This window comes from Chaetomium tenue, assembly GCF_020726465.1.
Source record: "Chaetomium tenue strain MPI-SDFR-AT-0079 chromosome Unknown F5144scaffold_4, whole genome shotgun sequence".
Taxonomy (NCBI): Eukaryota; Fungi; Ascomycota; class Sordariomycetes; order Sordariales; family Chaetomiaceae; genus Chaetomium; species Chaetomium tenue.
Window position 1 is genome coordinate 1,258,900 of NW_027117332.1, and position 12,156 is coordinate 1,271,055.

A 12,156-nucleotide genomic window follows, 5' to 3' on the forward strand; every position below is an offset into this window, starting at 1 on the left:
GCCAGGGGCTAGGCTTGGCTCGGGGGGCTCGGGGCCAAGACACCGCTGCGGGACCCGGATCGCCGTCTCCCCCAGCTGCCGAATCGCCGTGGCCGGCATCTGCCAAGACCCTTTGTCCGGCGAGCCACGGTCCCTGGATTCCAGGTCGCTCCCGGTCTGCGTTCCATACCTATAGGTGACATCCGTTTATAGCGAGTATGAATAGTCTCAGGGATGCCTCCTTCAAGTAGGATACCCGCCCATTTTATGCTTCGATCCCGAGCTGCACATCCCGACGGCGATATAGTCTTTGTGCTTCCACAACATGCCGGTTAGGTGACTCGGGAAACCGGATTGAGAGAAAGAGGGCGGGATAAGCAGATGCAGGTATGCTACAAGCGAAAGCGCAGAAAGAGGTCGCTGGGTCGTTGTTGTTTGTATGGAGGATAGGTACCTGGATTGCTGATATCTTTTGCACCTTCTCTAAGTACCTAGGTAGTTGTCAGGTAACCGGGTGGAACTTTTGCGCATATCTTACCAATCCATGGGGTTGGACGTCACAAGCGATTCACAAGTCGTTGATGTTCTGGAAACAGACCCCGTCATCTGGGTTTGATCCCGTCGCGGGGCTGCGGGGCTCCATTGTCGCTCTCGTTTGTAGGCCATCGGGCGCTAAGACGCGCCTAATGATCCAATCCCAGGGCGCTGATGAGTGAATCCACCAAAACCCCAAGCAGTATCAATTCCGTCACCGAACCTTGAACTTTCAATCGCCGAGGGTTGTTCCAACCTAGCATCCACCAGCGTGAATTCTTTGGCTTTCCACGCTTTCTAGGAGTCTCTCCTCTGCCACGAGTGCCTTAAGAGGCTGCCTCTGCAAACCACGTCACCGATGCCTCCCATTGCTGATGGGGATTGTCGTTTTCGGTTCCTCAACCCTTAGCATCTCGAACTCCGAATGCGCCGCCGCTGCCAACTCTTTCCTAATCGCGCACTTCCAAGATAGCGGCCCACCATGGATCGTGCTAGGAGGCGTATGTCCCCCAGAGTGCGCCAACCCTTGCATCGAGATGGCTAATTGTCTCACAGACGAGTTGCGCGAGCTGAACGAGCGGGCTTGGAATGGGGAGAAGGGTGAGAATATCTAGGCATCCATCTTCGAATCGTTCGTCGCCGTGGCTAATACCATCTTTTGGCTAGACCTTCTGCCCGTTGGCAACTCGCTCGACTCGACTATGAAGAAGAACACTGCTTTCATTAAGCGTCTGCGTACCGCCATTTCTCCCGCGACCCTGAACACGTTCCTCCAAGAAATCAAGACCGTCAGCCTGTCCAAATATCTTTCCGAGATTGTCTCGGCTTGCCACGAAGGTCTATGCAAGCTCAGGTCCCCGGGAGAGATCGAGGCTGGTGTGGAGATTGTCAGCGCTCTGCACCAGCGCTTTGGACCCGACGACTTCACGTCGTACCTGGGTTGGTTTCTCGGGAGGTCTATGGCTACACCTGATAAGAGCGTTCTCAAAAGCCTTACTCCGGAAGTAAGAGACAAGGAGGAGAAGGATCGGTTGGTTCGGCAGCGGGTCCTCCTCCGGGTCGTGACCGAGCTGTGGCTTGTTGATGTCCTGCGCACTCTAGACGACATCAAGCGCCCAGACGATGCCACGAATGGGGGTGCTGGAAAACAGACCGAAGTGAAGTCCCGCGCGTCCGCCAAAGGAGGTGCTGCCGAACCATTTCCCCTTGAGGTGCTGAAGGATCTTCTTGGTCATGATCGGGAGCATGCAAACCTGCCGTTACTTGTCGTCTTCGTCAGGGCGTTTAGCTGGGATGTTCTCGGCGTCAGGACTGCCGGCTCCGAGGGCCGTAAAACTGTCGAGGAAGACGGCGCAACCAAGACTGGAGAGGCGGCTGACGACCAAGAAGGCGAACCTGAACCAACCTCCGAAGATCCCTCCTTCACCCCACCCGAGCTGCAGGAGCGCTTTAGAAACGTCTTGAGGCGCTACTTTGAAGACGTCAAGAGCCACCTTGTCCGAGACCAAAAAGCTATCTACAACCAGTCTCGCAAGAATGCCGAAGCTTACGTTAAATCGGGCGAAGTCTTTGAAGACCGCCAGGCGAACTTTGAGAAGCAAGTCAAGGCACAGGAGCGTCTCGTGGCCAATGCACAGATCATTTCGGATGTCATTGGCGCCGAGATGCCGGATTTGAAGGACAGCGACGATCCTTCAGGTGGCGCAAATGGTTCCATCGGCATTGTAAAAGCCGGCGAATACCTACGCGGCCAAGGCGACGGCTCCGGCATCTGGGAGGATGAAGAGGAGCGCCGTTTCTACGAAAATCTCGTTGACCTACGGGGCAAGGTTCCCGGCATTCTTCTCGAGGAAGTCAAGAAAAAGAAGGCCGATGCAGATGAGCAGGTTGGCAAAAAGGTTGACCCGGCGGAACTCGCCGAAGCTCCGAAGCCTGCCGACACCGCCGCCGACGACCAGTCAGTGGCAATTGCAAACAAGACGATCGGAGCTCAAGTCGATGCTTTGCTCACCAGGCTGCCGGACCTCACGACCAAGGAAGCCATTGACCAGACGGCCATCGACTTCTGCTATCTCAACTCCAAGGCTTCGAGAAACCGGCTTGTAAAGGCCTTGACAGACGTCCCAAAGGGCCGCGGAGATCTTCTTCCCTGCTGGGGGAGACTCGTTGCTACCCTTGGCCAGTACATGACAGACATTCCCAAGGGGCTCGTGGAATACCTGGATGCCGAGTTCCGCAGTTTGCAGCGGCGCAAGGAAAAGGAATTCCTAGGTCAAGTGAGGCTCAGCAATATTCGTTACCTCGCTGAACTGACCAAGTTCGGCATTGTCCCCGAGCACGTTGTCTTCCATTGTCTCAAGGTCAGCCTGGATGATTTCTCCCGCATGAATATCGAAATCATCTGCAACCTGCTAGAGAATTGCGGCCGCTACCTTCTACGAAACCCGGAGACGTCGCCCCGCATGTCGACGTTCCTTGAGACGCTGCAGCGGAAGAAGTCAGTACAACACATCGGGCCGGCTGAGAGGATGCTCATTGAGAACGCCGTGTACTACGTCGACCCACCGCAGCGTCCGGCGATCGAGCAAAAGGAGAGAACGCCGATGGAACTCTTCATCCGCAAGCTTGCCTACGCGGACCTGACCAAGCGGAATTACAGCAAAGTCCTCAGACAGATTCGTCGGCTTCACTGGGAAGAGAAAGAGGTATGGTTACCGCAGGTTACCGCGTAAGTCAGATGATGTGATCTAACCTTGATAGGTTGTCTCTGTGCTTCACAAGGTTTTCTCGAAGCCTGGAAAGGTCAAGTTTGGCAACATCCACTTGCTTGCCATCCTGTTGAGCGCCGTCAACAGGTACCACCCTGACTTTGTGATCGGCGTCATTGACTCCGTCATCGAGTCCATTGCGTTTGGTCTTGAGCAAAATGACTTTAAGTCCAACCAGCGCCGTGTCGCCGAAGTCAAGTACCTTGGCGAACTCTATAACTACAGGATGCTCGAGCACCCTGTGATCTTCGATGTCATGTACAAGATCATGACCTTCGGTCACGGTACCTAGCAATCCTATCCTTGACACATGGAAGCTCGCTAATTGTAACCTCTAGGTGGACCACCAATCCCTGGCCGCATCAACCCCTTCGATCAGCCCGACGACTACTTCCGCATTCGTTTAATTTCTACAGTCCTCGAGACGTGTGGGATGTTCTTCAACAAAGGTGCCGCCGGGAAGAAGCTCGATTACTTCCTCTCCTTCTTCCAGTATTACATCCACGCCAAGAACCCTCTGCCCATGGATATCGAATTCCTAGTCCAGGACATCTTTGCCTTGTGCAGGCCTCAGTGGAAGCTAGCTTCTAACATTGAGGAAGCTACAAAAGTGTTCCAGCTGGCCATGGTCCAAGACCAGAAGACTTCCGGGCTGGACAAGGCCGTGGAGCAGGACGACGAAACAAGCGGGGGTTCCAGCGATGACGAGCCTGTCGGAGATGACGATGACGATTCGGGCTCTGAGGACGGAGAGGTAGAGGTTGAGGCAAGCATCACTCACAATCTTAGATCTGACAGCAGCTGCTAACCGGGCTTGAATCATACAGGACGCTGACCAGGACCCATCCTACGATGCGAGCGACTCCGAGGAGGAGGCCATCGTTGTTACCAGGGAGGAAGAGGAGATTGATCCCGAAGATGAGGCTGATTTCGACCGCGAGTATGCCAAAATTATGGCGGAAAGCGCTGAGACTCGCAAGTTCCAACCGAAGCAGCAAGTCGACATCCCCCTCCCTATCCGGGCCAAGACGCGAGAAGCCACAAGCGGCAGCGAAACCGCCGAAAGCGGTCCCGGCACCCCGGGCGGAACAATGGCCTTCTCGCTACTGACGAAGAGGGGAAATCGCCAACAGGTGAGCCCAATATATTGTTCCATTATGCCTCTATGGTAGCTAATCGTCATAGACTCGAACGGTTGAATTGCCCTCGGACTCTAACTTTGCCGTGGCCATGATCAACCAGCGGCAGGTGGCAAAAGAGGAGCAACAGCGCATCAAGAACCTGGTGCTGAACTACGATCTTCGGGAAAACGAAGAACAGGATGGTGAAGAGCACACGAATTCCTACAAGTCAAGCATCAGTATTCATCACATTTCCGCAGGAAACGAGAAAGCGCCAGCGCATCACCATCACAACCGGCTCGACCCCCGGTTGGGCAAGGATCGCGGACAGCGGGTCCGCAAGCTCCAACTCAGCGACGTTGACTGGTATGATAACCCCGGAAACAACCCCCTTCAAAAACCAGGGCGAGTGCCCTACGTTGCCCAGGGACATCCCAGAGGGTCAGACCAGAGCTACCGGCGACGCAACATATGGCAACCACCCGCCCGTCATGTGGCGGTGAAGCAAGAGCATGACTAGCACTTCATCGCATGCGCTTTGCCTCGGGTAGACGTCAAGAGACGGGCTCTCGCAAATCGCAACAGAACAAGCACCTCTATTAGCAAAAGGTTTCTGACAAGGCCGTATTGGACGGCGCATTCTAGGACCTGATACCGAGTAACTAGCGATACTTACGATCGTATGGGATTACACCAAGGGCAACGAACCTGAGATCTTCGTTACCGAAACAGCAGCGCAACTCTGCCTTAGGTGGCCTGTCTAAGTAGCCTACGGTGCAGAGTCGCTTGACTGGAAGCTCACGGGTTCGCCGTCATTTTCTCACCGACCAGCTCTAGCCGGCCACATCGATGACGAGCTCTACCGACATACGGCCGGCCGAGAGGGTTGCCGATGGCGAGTGAACCGCCCGGCTTGTGCCGGACGGGATTTTCATGCAACGAAGATCAAGCGGACTATATATAGACAACTGCCGCTCCCTAGCTGGTCCACATGTCCCACCGCCGATCGCGCGTCAAGATTCACCGGGGAGAGGAACCACAGCCAGCGATGTCTGGGATCTTCGCGGAGAAAAGGGGGCTCGTTGCGTCTCCACATCAAGCGCGGCCTGTCAGGTTCGCAGAGAATAGTTGCTACCAAGCCAGACAGCAAGACAGAGATAGCTTGCGATACACAACAGATTGCAAATTTTCATACGATTTTTTTTTACCTCTAAGTTTCGTGTTCTACGGGATGGGATCGACACGACCGATGCAGTGTGACGATGGGGAACGATGCGCTTTCGTGACATTCATCGCCAACCAACCAACAACACCCCCCAACTCCAACGACGGAGCGACGGCGTTGCACGTGTGCGCAAGGTACGATATGCCTTGCCGCTTCTTTGCCTTCTTTTTCTTCCGAGAGAAGAGATCCCGCTGAGCCGCCGTGTTATTACTTCTTACATATTTACCAGCAGCGCTGATTATATTCCCGCATCCCCGAAGTGCTGACGCACGCATTCCTACGGCGGGATTTGACCTCGCTTCGCTGCAATTCCCTGGGCTAGGTCGGTAGGTAGTTTTCTTTTTTCCACTACCACACTGCACAGCAGTCCAACAAGAACCACTCCAGCTCGGTATACCTAACCACAGCCCCCCCCGCTCTCCCGCTGCAACCAAACACACCGGCAGCTGGTGCTGCAGCTGCGACGCTGGCGTGGTACTGTGTGGTAAGGTCCAGTGCCTTAGCCAGGGGCTGGGGGGGGGGGGGCGAGACCCACCCGGGAGATCTCCCGCCCCTGTCTGTCCGGCTGTCTTTGGTTGGCACACTTCGCTTCGTTGCAGCTTGCAAGCTCTTTTTTTTCATGTTCCCGATCGATGGGTGGCCTTGCCGAACTTGCCCTGTTTTGAATCGGGATGTCGGCTTGTGGGTGAGTGTGGTAGTGTGCCCCCACACTGCTTCCGAGTGGACAGACTAAGCATGCGGGCTCGGCAGATCGTGTTTTGTTCTTTCGATTTGTTGGGCGTTGTTGTTTTGATGGATGGACATCTGTCCGTCTGTCTGTCTGCGCGAGGTGCAGATCTGGCCGGATGGATGGAGAGTTTGGGTCGGGGTTGTCTGGTTCCGGCTCGATGGGTAGCACAAAGATTCACGGATTTCGCTCTCGGTTTTTGGAATGGTAGGCTACGGCGTCGTCGCTTTGGTGACGCTCAGCTGTCTCTGCAGCACGACATCGGGGAGCCCGCTTGGACTCAGCTCGCGGGCTGGTTAATTTGCTGCCGCGAGGCGCCCATCGAGAGAAGTCGCCTGGACTGGACTCAGCATTGCATTCTAGAACCTCGGCTCGACCATTCTGAGCTTTGGATCGGGGGATGTGCTTCCCTTTTCTGAGCTTGCTTGGAGCTTGAGAGGTTTATTTCTCTACAGGACAGCAAGTGCTCATTGTTTCTTCAAGTTACACATGCTATTGGCTTTACCGGGGAATATCCCGGGTTAATCATGCCTTACAGATGTTTCAACCCATCACTTCGGGAAAACAGACAAACGGCGACAACACCCGAGCGTTTGGGTTTGTCAACACAGGCAGCTGAACGTTCTAAATCCGCGCAAGGTGTGCGAGCAGACGAACAGCCATGTTTCCATCACTCGCATCTGGCCCTATCTCGTGTCTCGGGCCTTCTTGGGGCGAGCGTGGTATGGTGCGTCCCTGATCCAGGTCCAGAACCCAGGACAGACCCAGGACAGACGCGCACTGGATGGCTACACAACATGAGCCTGGACAGAAAAATGCTACTTCAGTCATTTCGCGCCAGCCTGGCGAGAGAAAGCCCCGGCGTGGAGGCGGGACGAGCTGTGGTGAGAAGAGCGTGGCCTTGCAAAAAGAAGCAGCCGGCTAAAGTGTGTTCATTTGCAGATATTATATTGATGTCTCTGCCGTCTGGTCCACTGCCCCTGCACCCCATACATCGGCTGGCCGGCCGGATGCTGCAGATTCTTTCAACAAAAGAGTTGGATGATCGGCGCTGGCGTGGCCCTGTGGCCATTGGTCTGGGTCTGGGTCGGGGTCGGGGGGTCAGGTGCGGTTGCGGAAATGCTACGAAGTAACAGGTCATTATCCTACCGGCTGCCTTACTTTCCAGCTTCCCCGGTTACTGCTCCCTCCCACCGACCTACTACTACTACTGCCCTTGTCCTCCTCCCTCTCATATGCCTCGCTGGGCAGAGCATCTCCGGTCGCACAGCACAGCCTGGGCGTGAGTCCGCCGGTTTCCTGATATCGAAAATACGGCCCTTGCCGGACCAGTTTTTCTGATACGAAGGGGGGGTTGGCCTTCCCGCGGCCCAGGGCTTGGAAATCGGCTGGTCGACGGCGCTGCAGGTAGCCGTTCGCTTGTGCACCTATCCGCCGACCGCTCCTTTACGGAGACCCGCGCGCCAGACACCTCACATTTTGCAGACCGGGATTCCCTCTGTCTGGTTAGCGTATTGTTGCGTGTTGGCCGCGGCCTGGCTTCTCGCTGCCGTTCGTTCTTTACTGTCGCCATCCTCCCGGACCGTCGCCGTTTGACGGTGTTTGTTACTTTCGTTTGAGACGCACGCTCACTTATTCGATCACTACTCCAAAATGGCGGGGGATGATGAAGTGTTATGGCCGGTCAGCGACGTGAGTGGTTCAAAGTCTTGTGCGCCGTGGGCAAGATGAGGAGTTGACTGTGTGTTTAGATTGTCTACACGTCCATCATAGGCGTGGTGATGCTGGCCGCGTTGCTCGAGTGGTTCCTCTGGATAGCTGCCTTTCTTTATTGCTTATGGAAGGTGTTTGTCAAAGCCGAACACTGGACAGTCCGGGTGCTGGCAGTATGCGTCGGCGTTGCTTTTACGCTCCTCAGGTCTGTACCAATCCCAGGCTTTGGCTGTGGCTCAAAACTAACCTGCTTGCAGAGCCATATTCCTGCCCATCATGGTGGTCACGCTGCCGCTTCCTAGCGTTATTGCCCGTGTCTGGCCTCAGTTCATGGTTATCTTCCTCCAGTGGTTTGCCTTCTGGAGTTTTGCCGGTCTTTTGACCATCCCTTGGTTATTCTGCATCTACCAGATCGTCACGCATCAACTGGGGCGGACGAAGCGGATCAAGCAGGTTCTTGATGAGGTGTCGGCTCCCAAGGTCGTCATTGTCATGCCTTGCTACAAAGAGGAACCCGACATCCTCGTGACCGCCGTCAACTCGGTCGTCGACTGCGACTACCCGCCTTCTTGCATCCACGTCTTTCTCTCCTTTGACGGTGACCAGGAAGACGAGCTGTACCTCAACACCATCGAGAAACTCGGAGTGCCCCTGACGCTTGAGTCGTACCCCAAGAGCATCGACGTGACCTACAAAGCGGCCCGGATCACTGTCTCGCGGTTCCCCCATGGCGGAAAGAGGCATTGCCAGAAGATGACGTTCAAACTCATCGACAAGGTCTACCAGGAGTATTTGCGGAGAAACGACAACCTGTTTATTCTCTTCATCGACTCCGACTGCATCCTTGATAAAGTTTGCCTGCAGAACTTTGTGTACGACATGGAACTGAGCCCGGGCAACAGGCGAGACATGTTGGCCATGACGGGTGTTATCACGTCAACGACAAGGAAGCACAGCGTTATAACGCTCCTCCAGGACATGGAGTACATCCACGGCCAGCTTTTTGAGCGAACGGTCGAATCTGGATGTGGCTCTGTCACTTGTCTACCTGGCGCCCTGACGATGCTCCGGTTCTCAGCCTTCCGGCGGATGGCGAAGTACTACTTCGCCGACAAGGCCGAGCAATGCGAGGACCTCTTCGACTTTGCGAAGAGCCACTTGGGCGAGGACCGCTGGTTAACCCATCTGTTCATGATCGGGGCCAAGAAGCGGTACCAGATTCAGATGTGCACGTCGGCGTTCTGCAAGACCGAAGCCGTCCAGACAATGGCTTCGCTCATCAAGCAGCGCCGCCGGTGGTTCCTAGGGTTCATCACCAACGAAGTCTGCATGTTGACCGACTGGCGGTTATGGAAGCGGTACCCAGTCCTCGTTCTCGTCCGGTTCATGCAGAATACGATCCGGACTACGGCCCTGCTCTTCTTCATCATGGTCCTGGCCCTGATGACGACTTCCAAGGGCATCAACGACCTCCCTGTCGGCTTCATCGCCATCTCGCTAGGGCTGAACTGGATGCTCATGATCTACTTCGGCGCCAAGCTCCGCCGCTTCAAGATCTGGCTCTACCCCGTGATGTTCGTGCTCAACCCCTTCTTCAACTGGTACTACATGGTCTACGGCATCTTCACAGCGGGCCAGCGCACCTGGGGCGGACCGCGCGCGGACGCCGCCACGGCCGATGGACAGACCACCGCGCAAGAAGCCATCGAAAAAGCCGAGGAGGCCGGCGATGTCCTCAACATCGTGCCGGAGTCTTTCATCCCCGCGGCGCAAGAACGCGCAGCGCTGGATCTCGCCGCGGAGGAGGACGAAGACGAGTACGACCCTAACAAAGAGGGCGCGGCCAGAAAGAAGAAGGGCAAGAAGAGCAGGAGAAGACCCACCACCGCCGCCACCGGCAGCGGCAACAGCACGGGCGTGCTCCTCCTCCCACCAGACCAAGTGGACGGGCGCTTCGCCGCACCGGAACGCACCCCATCCGGATGGTACCAACACCCCGACGACTCCGTCTTCACCCTCCCCTCCCCCTCCTCCCCCTACACCATGGGCACCTCCCCCATCACCGACGCCAACACCAAATTCAACCGCGCCATCCCCCTCCACAGCACCACCACCAGACACCACCACCCCCACCACCCAGGAAACAACCACAACCACCAACACAACCAACGCGACTCCTTCGACAGCGCCTTCTCCACCCACACCGGCGGCAACATGTCCGTCTACATGCCGCGCCGCGTCGAGAGCATCATGGGCGACGAGGACCGCCGCAAGTATGAGCTGGCGCAGGCCAGCCACATCAGCAGCATGCTGCTGGCGCGCAGTGGCGGCGGCGGCGGCGGCGGCGGCGGCGGTGGCGGCGGAGAGGGGTCGCGCGTCTGGCGCGGTGTGAGCCAGCATCAGCATCAGCATCAGGGTGTGGTGCAGCAGGGCGGGTATGTGGTGGGGGTGGTCGGGGATGGGGAGGGGGGGAGTGGTGCGCCGACGAGGGCTTCGACGCCGGGGCCGGGGGTGGGTTCGGGTTCGGGTTCGGGTGGGGTGGGGGAACAGGGGGGGAGGCCGGTGGGGGGTGGGAGGGTGGGGAGTTATGAGAGTGGGAGTGGGAGTGGGAGTGCGAGTGCTGGGTCGGGGGTGGAGGGTTTGCAGCAGCAGCAACAGCAGCAGCAACAGTATCAGCAAGGGGGTGCGGTTGATTTGTTAAGCGGGAGTGTTGCCGGCGCTGGGGGCAGGCAGCCGCTTGTTCCGCCGCCGCCCCCGGCTCAGGCTACTGGGACGAGAACCGGGAGGAGTCCGTTGGGGAGGGCTAGCTGGACACGCCCGGTCACGAGGGATGAGGTGGAGGCGGAGATTGAGGATTCCCATGCCTACGGGCAAGCAGAGGATAGCGGGTCTTCGTCGAGGGATGGGCAGGGGAAAAGGGGGAGGTAGTCGTGGATGGGAAAAAGGAGGGGTGTGTCCGAGCATGGGATGATGAGAATGCCGAAGAGTTGATTTAATGGCTAACGGTTGCATCTTTTTTCTGCATTTTGATGAGACAGGCGCGGTGGCTACCATTCATATAAATTGTTGTTTAGAGAAGGCAGATACCACATGGCACACATATGTAGTTACGGTTCGATCTTATTGTTTGGCGGTCGTGATATGTGGTTATGGCCAAGTAAACAAAGACCCCATCATCAGATTTTATATCTACACAGTAAATAAATTATTTACTCATCCCGCTAGATCAAACCTGCAACGCGGACAACGGCAACCCTCCCCTGCCCAGCCTCAGGCGACCCGCGAAAGAAGCTTTCCCTGACTGCATGGTCGAAGTCCTGAGTCGTACAAAGTCCTAGGGTGTCCCTTTGGTCGGCAGTCATTACGTATTGGAGTCCAAAACCCGTGGGTCCTTGAGGCTGGGCATGACAAAAAGGAACAGAAATGGTGCAATTGGGCACGGCATCTCAAAACCAGATGCTTTCGTTGGTCCGGATGCTCCGAGAAAAGCTGTTTTGTTGATTGTGTTGGGCATCCATGCTGGCCGAATTTGAGTAATGTGCTCGATCCCGACGGAGTGGTCATGTTGGTTGATTGACAGCTACTTGAAGATGAGGAAGTTGGAAATAGCACATACTACAGAGGATTGTCTCTTTGGTGAATTCGGGCTGGAATGAATGGCAATGGGCAATGGCGGGGCAGTTCGCAGTTCAAAAAAATAATTGCGGAGGGGCTGTGCTTGGCGGCGTGTCAGCGGTGTGTGGTCGTTGGCGGCAAACTGTTCAAGGTGGGGTGATAGGGACACGCTCTGGCGTGTCACAGTTGATAAGCTTATCGAAGAGATGTTGGCGCTTGCCCCTCGACTTGGCAAGAGTGGGCTGAAAGGCGGCACGACGACGACCAGGCAACACAACATTGCAATCTGTTCCTGACAAAGAGCCCTTACAACCAGATATGCAAGTAAAAGATGAAAATAAAAAAAATCACTTGTGGATACCTAGCCATCCCTGCCATCCTAAATTCCATCTTCAGATTATCTGCGTGAAAAAGGAACATAAAACTGCCCTGTGAACAGGTAACAAAGTATCTCTTGCCGTCCCAGGCCAATCT

General features: G+C 55.9%; 3 protein-coding genes across 3 annotated transcripts; all 3 read left to right on the forward strand.

The window, feature by feature from the left end:
- Positions 1 to 994: 994 nt before the first annotated feature.
- F5144DRAFT_491776 (armadillo-type protein) lies at positions 995 to 4,922 on the forward strand (the record flags this gene model as incomplete). Its single annotated transcript, XM_066785883.1, has 7 exons — positions 995 to 1,013; positions 1,069 to 1,113; positions 1,180 to 3,218; positions 3,274 to 3,565; positions 3,620 to 4,041; positions 4,109 to 4,414; positions 4,467 to 4,922. 7 exons carry the CDS (start codon positions 995 to 997, stop codon positions 4,920 to 4,922), a joined length of 3,579 nt encoding a protein of 1,192 aa, XP_066642780.1.
- A 1,643-nt stretch (positions 4,923 to 6,565) lies between these two features.
- F5144DRAFT_226786 (uncharacterized protein) lies at positions 6,566 to 7,747 on the forward strand. Its single transcript, XM_066783176.1, has one exon. The coding sequence runs from the start codon at positions 6,882 to 6,884 to the stop codon at positions 7,485 to 7,487; it is 606 nt and encodes a 201-aa protein (XP_066642781.1). The 5' UTR covers positions 6,566 to 6,881; the 3' UTR covers positions 7,488 to 7,747.
- Positions 7,748 to 8,007: 260 nt separating this feature from the next.
- F5144DRAFT_490908 (glycosyltransferase family 2 protein) lies at positions 8,008 to 10,995 on the forward strand (the record flags this gene model as incomplete). The annotated part of the gene is made up of 4 exons (XM_066785827.1): positions 8,008 to 8,046; positions 8,106 to 8,272; positions 8,325 to 10,443; positions 10,729 to 10,995. The coding sequence occupies 4 exons, from the start codon at positions 8,008 to 8,010 to the stop codon at positions 10,993 to 10,995; spliced, it is 2,592 nt and encodes an 863-aa protein (XP_066642782.1).
- Positions 10,996 to 12,156: the final 1,161 nt, after the last annotated feature.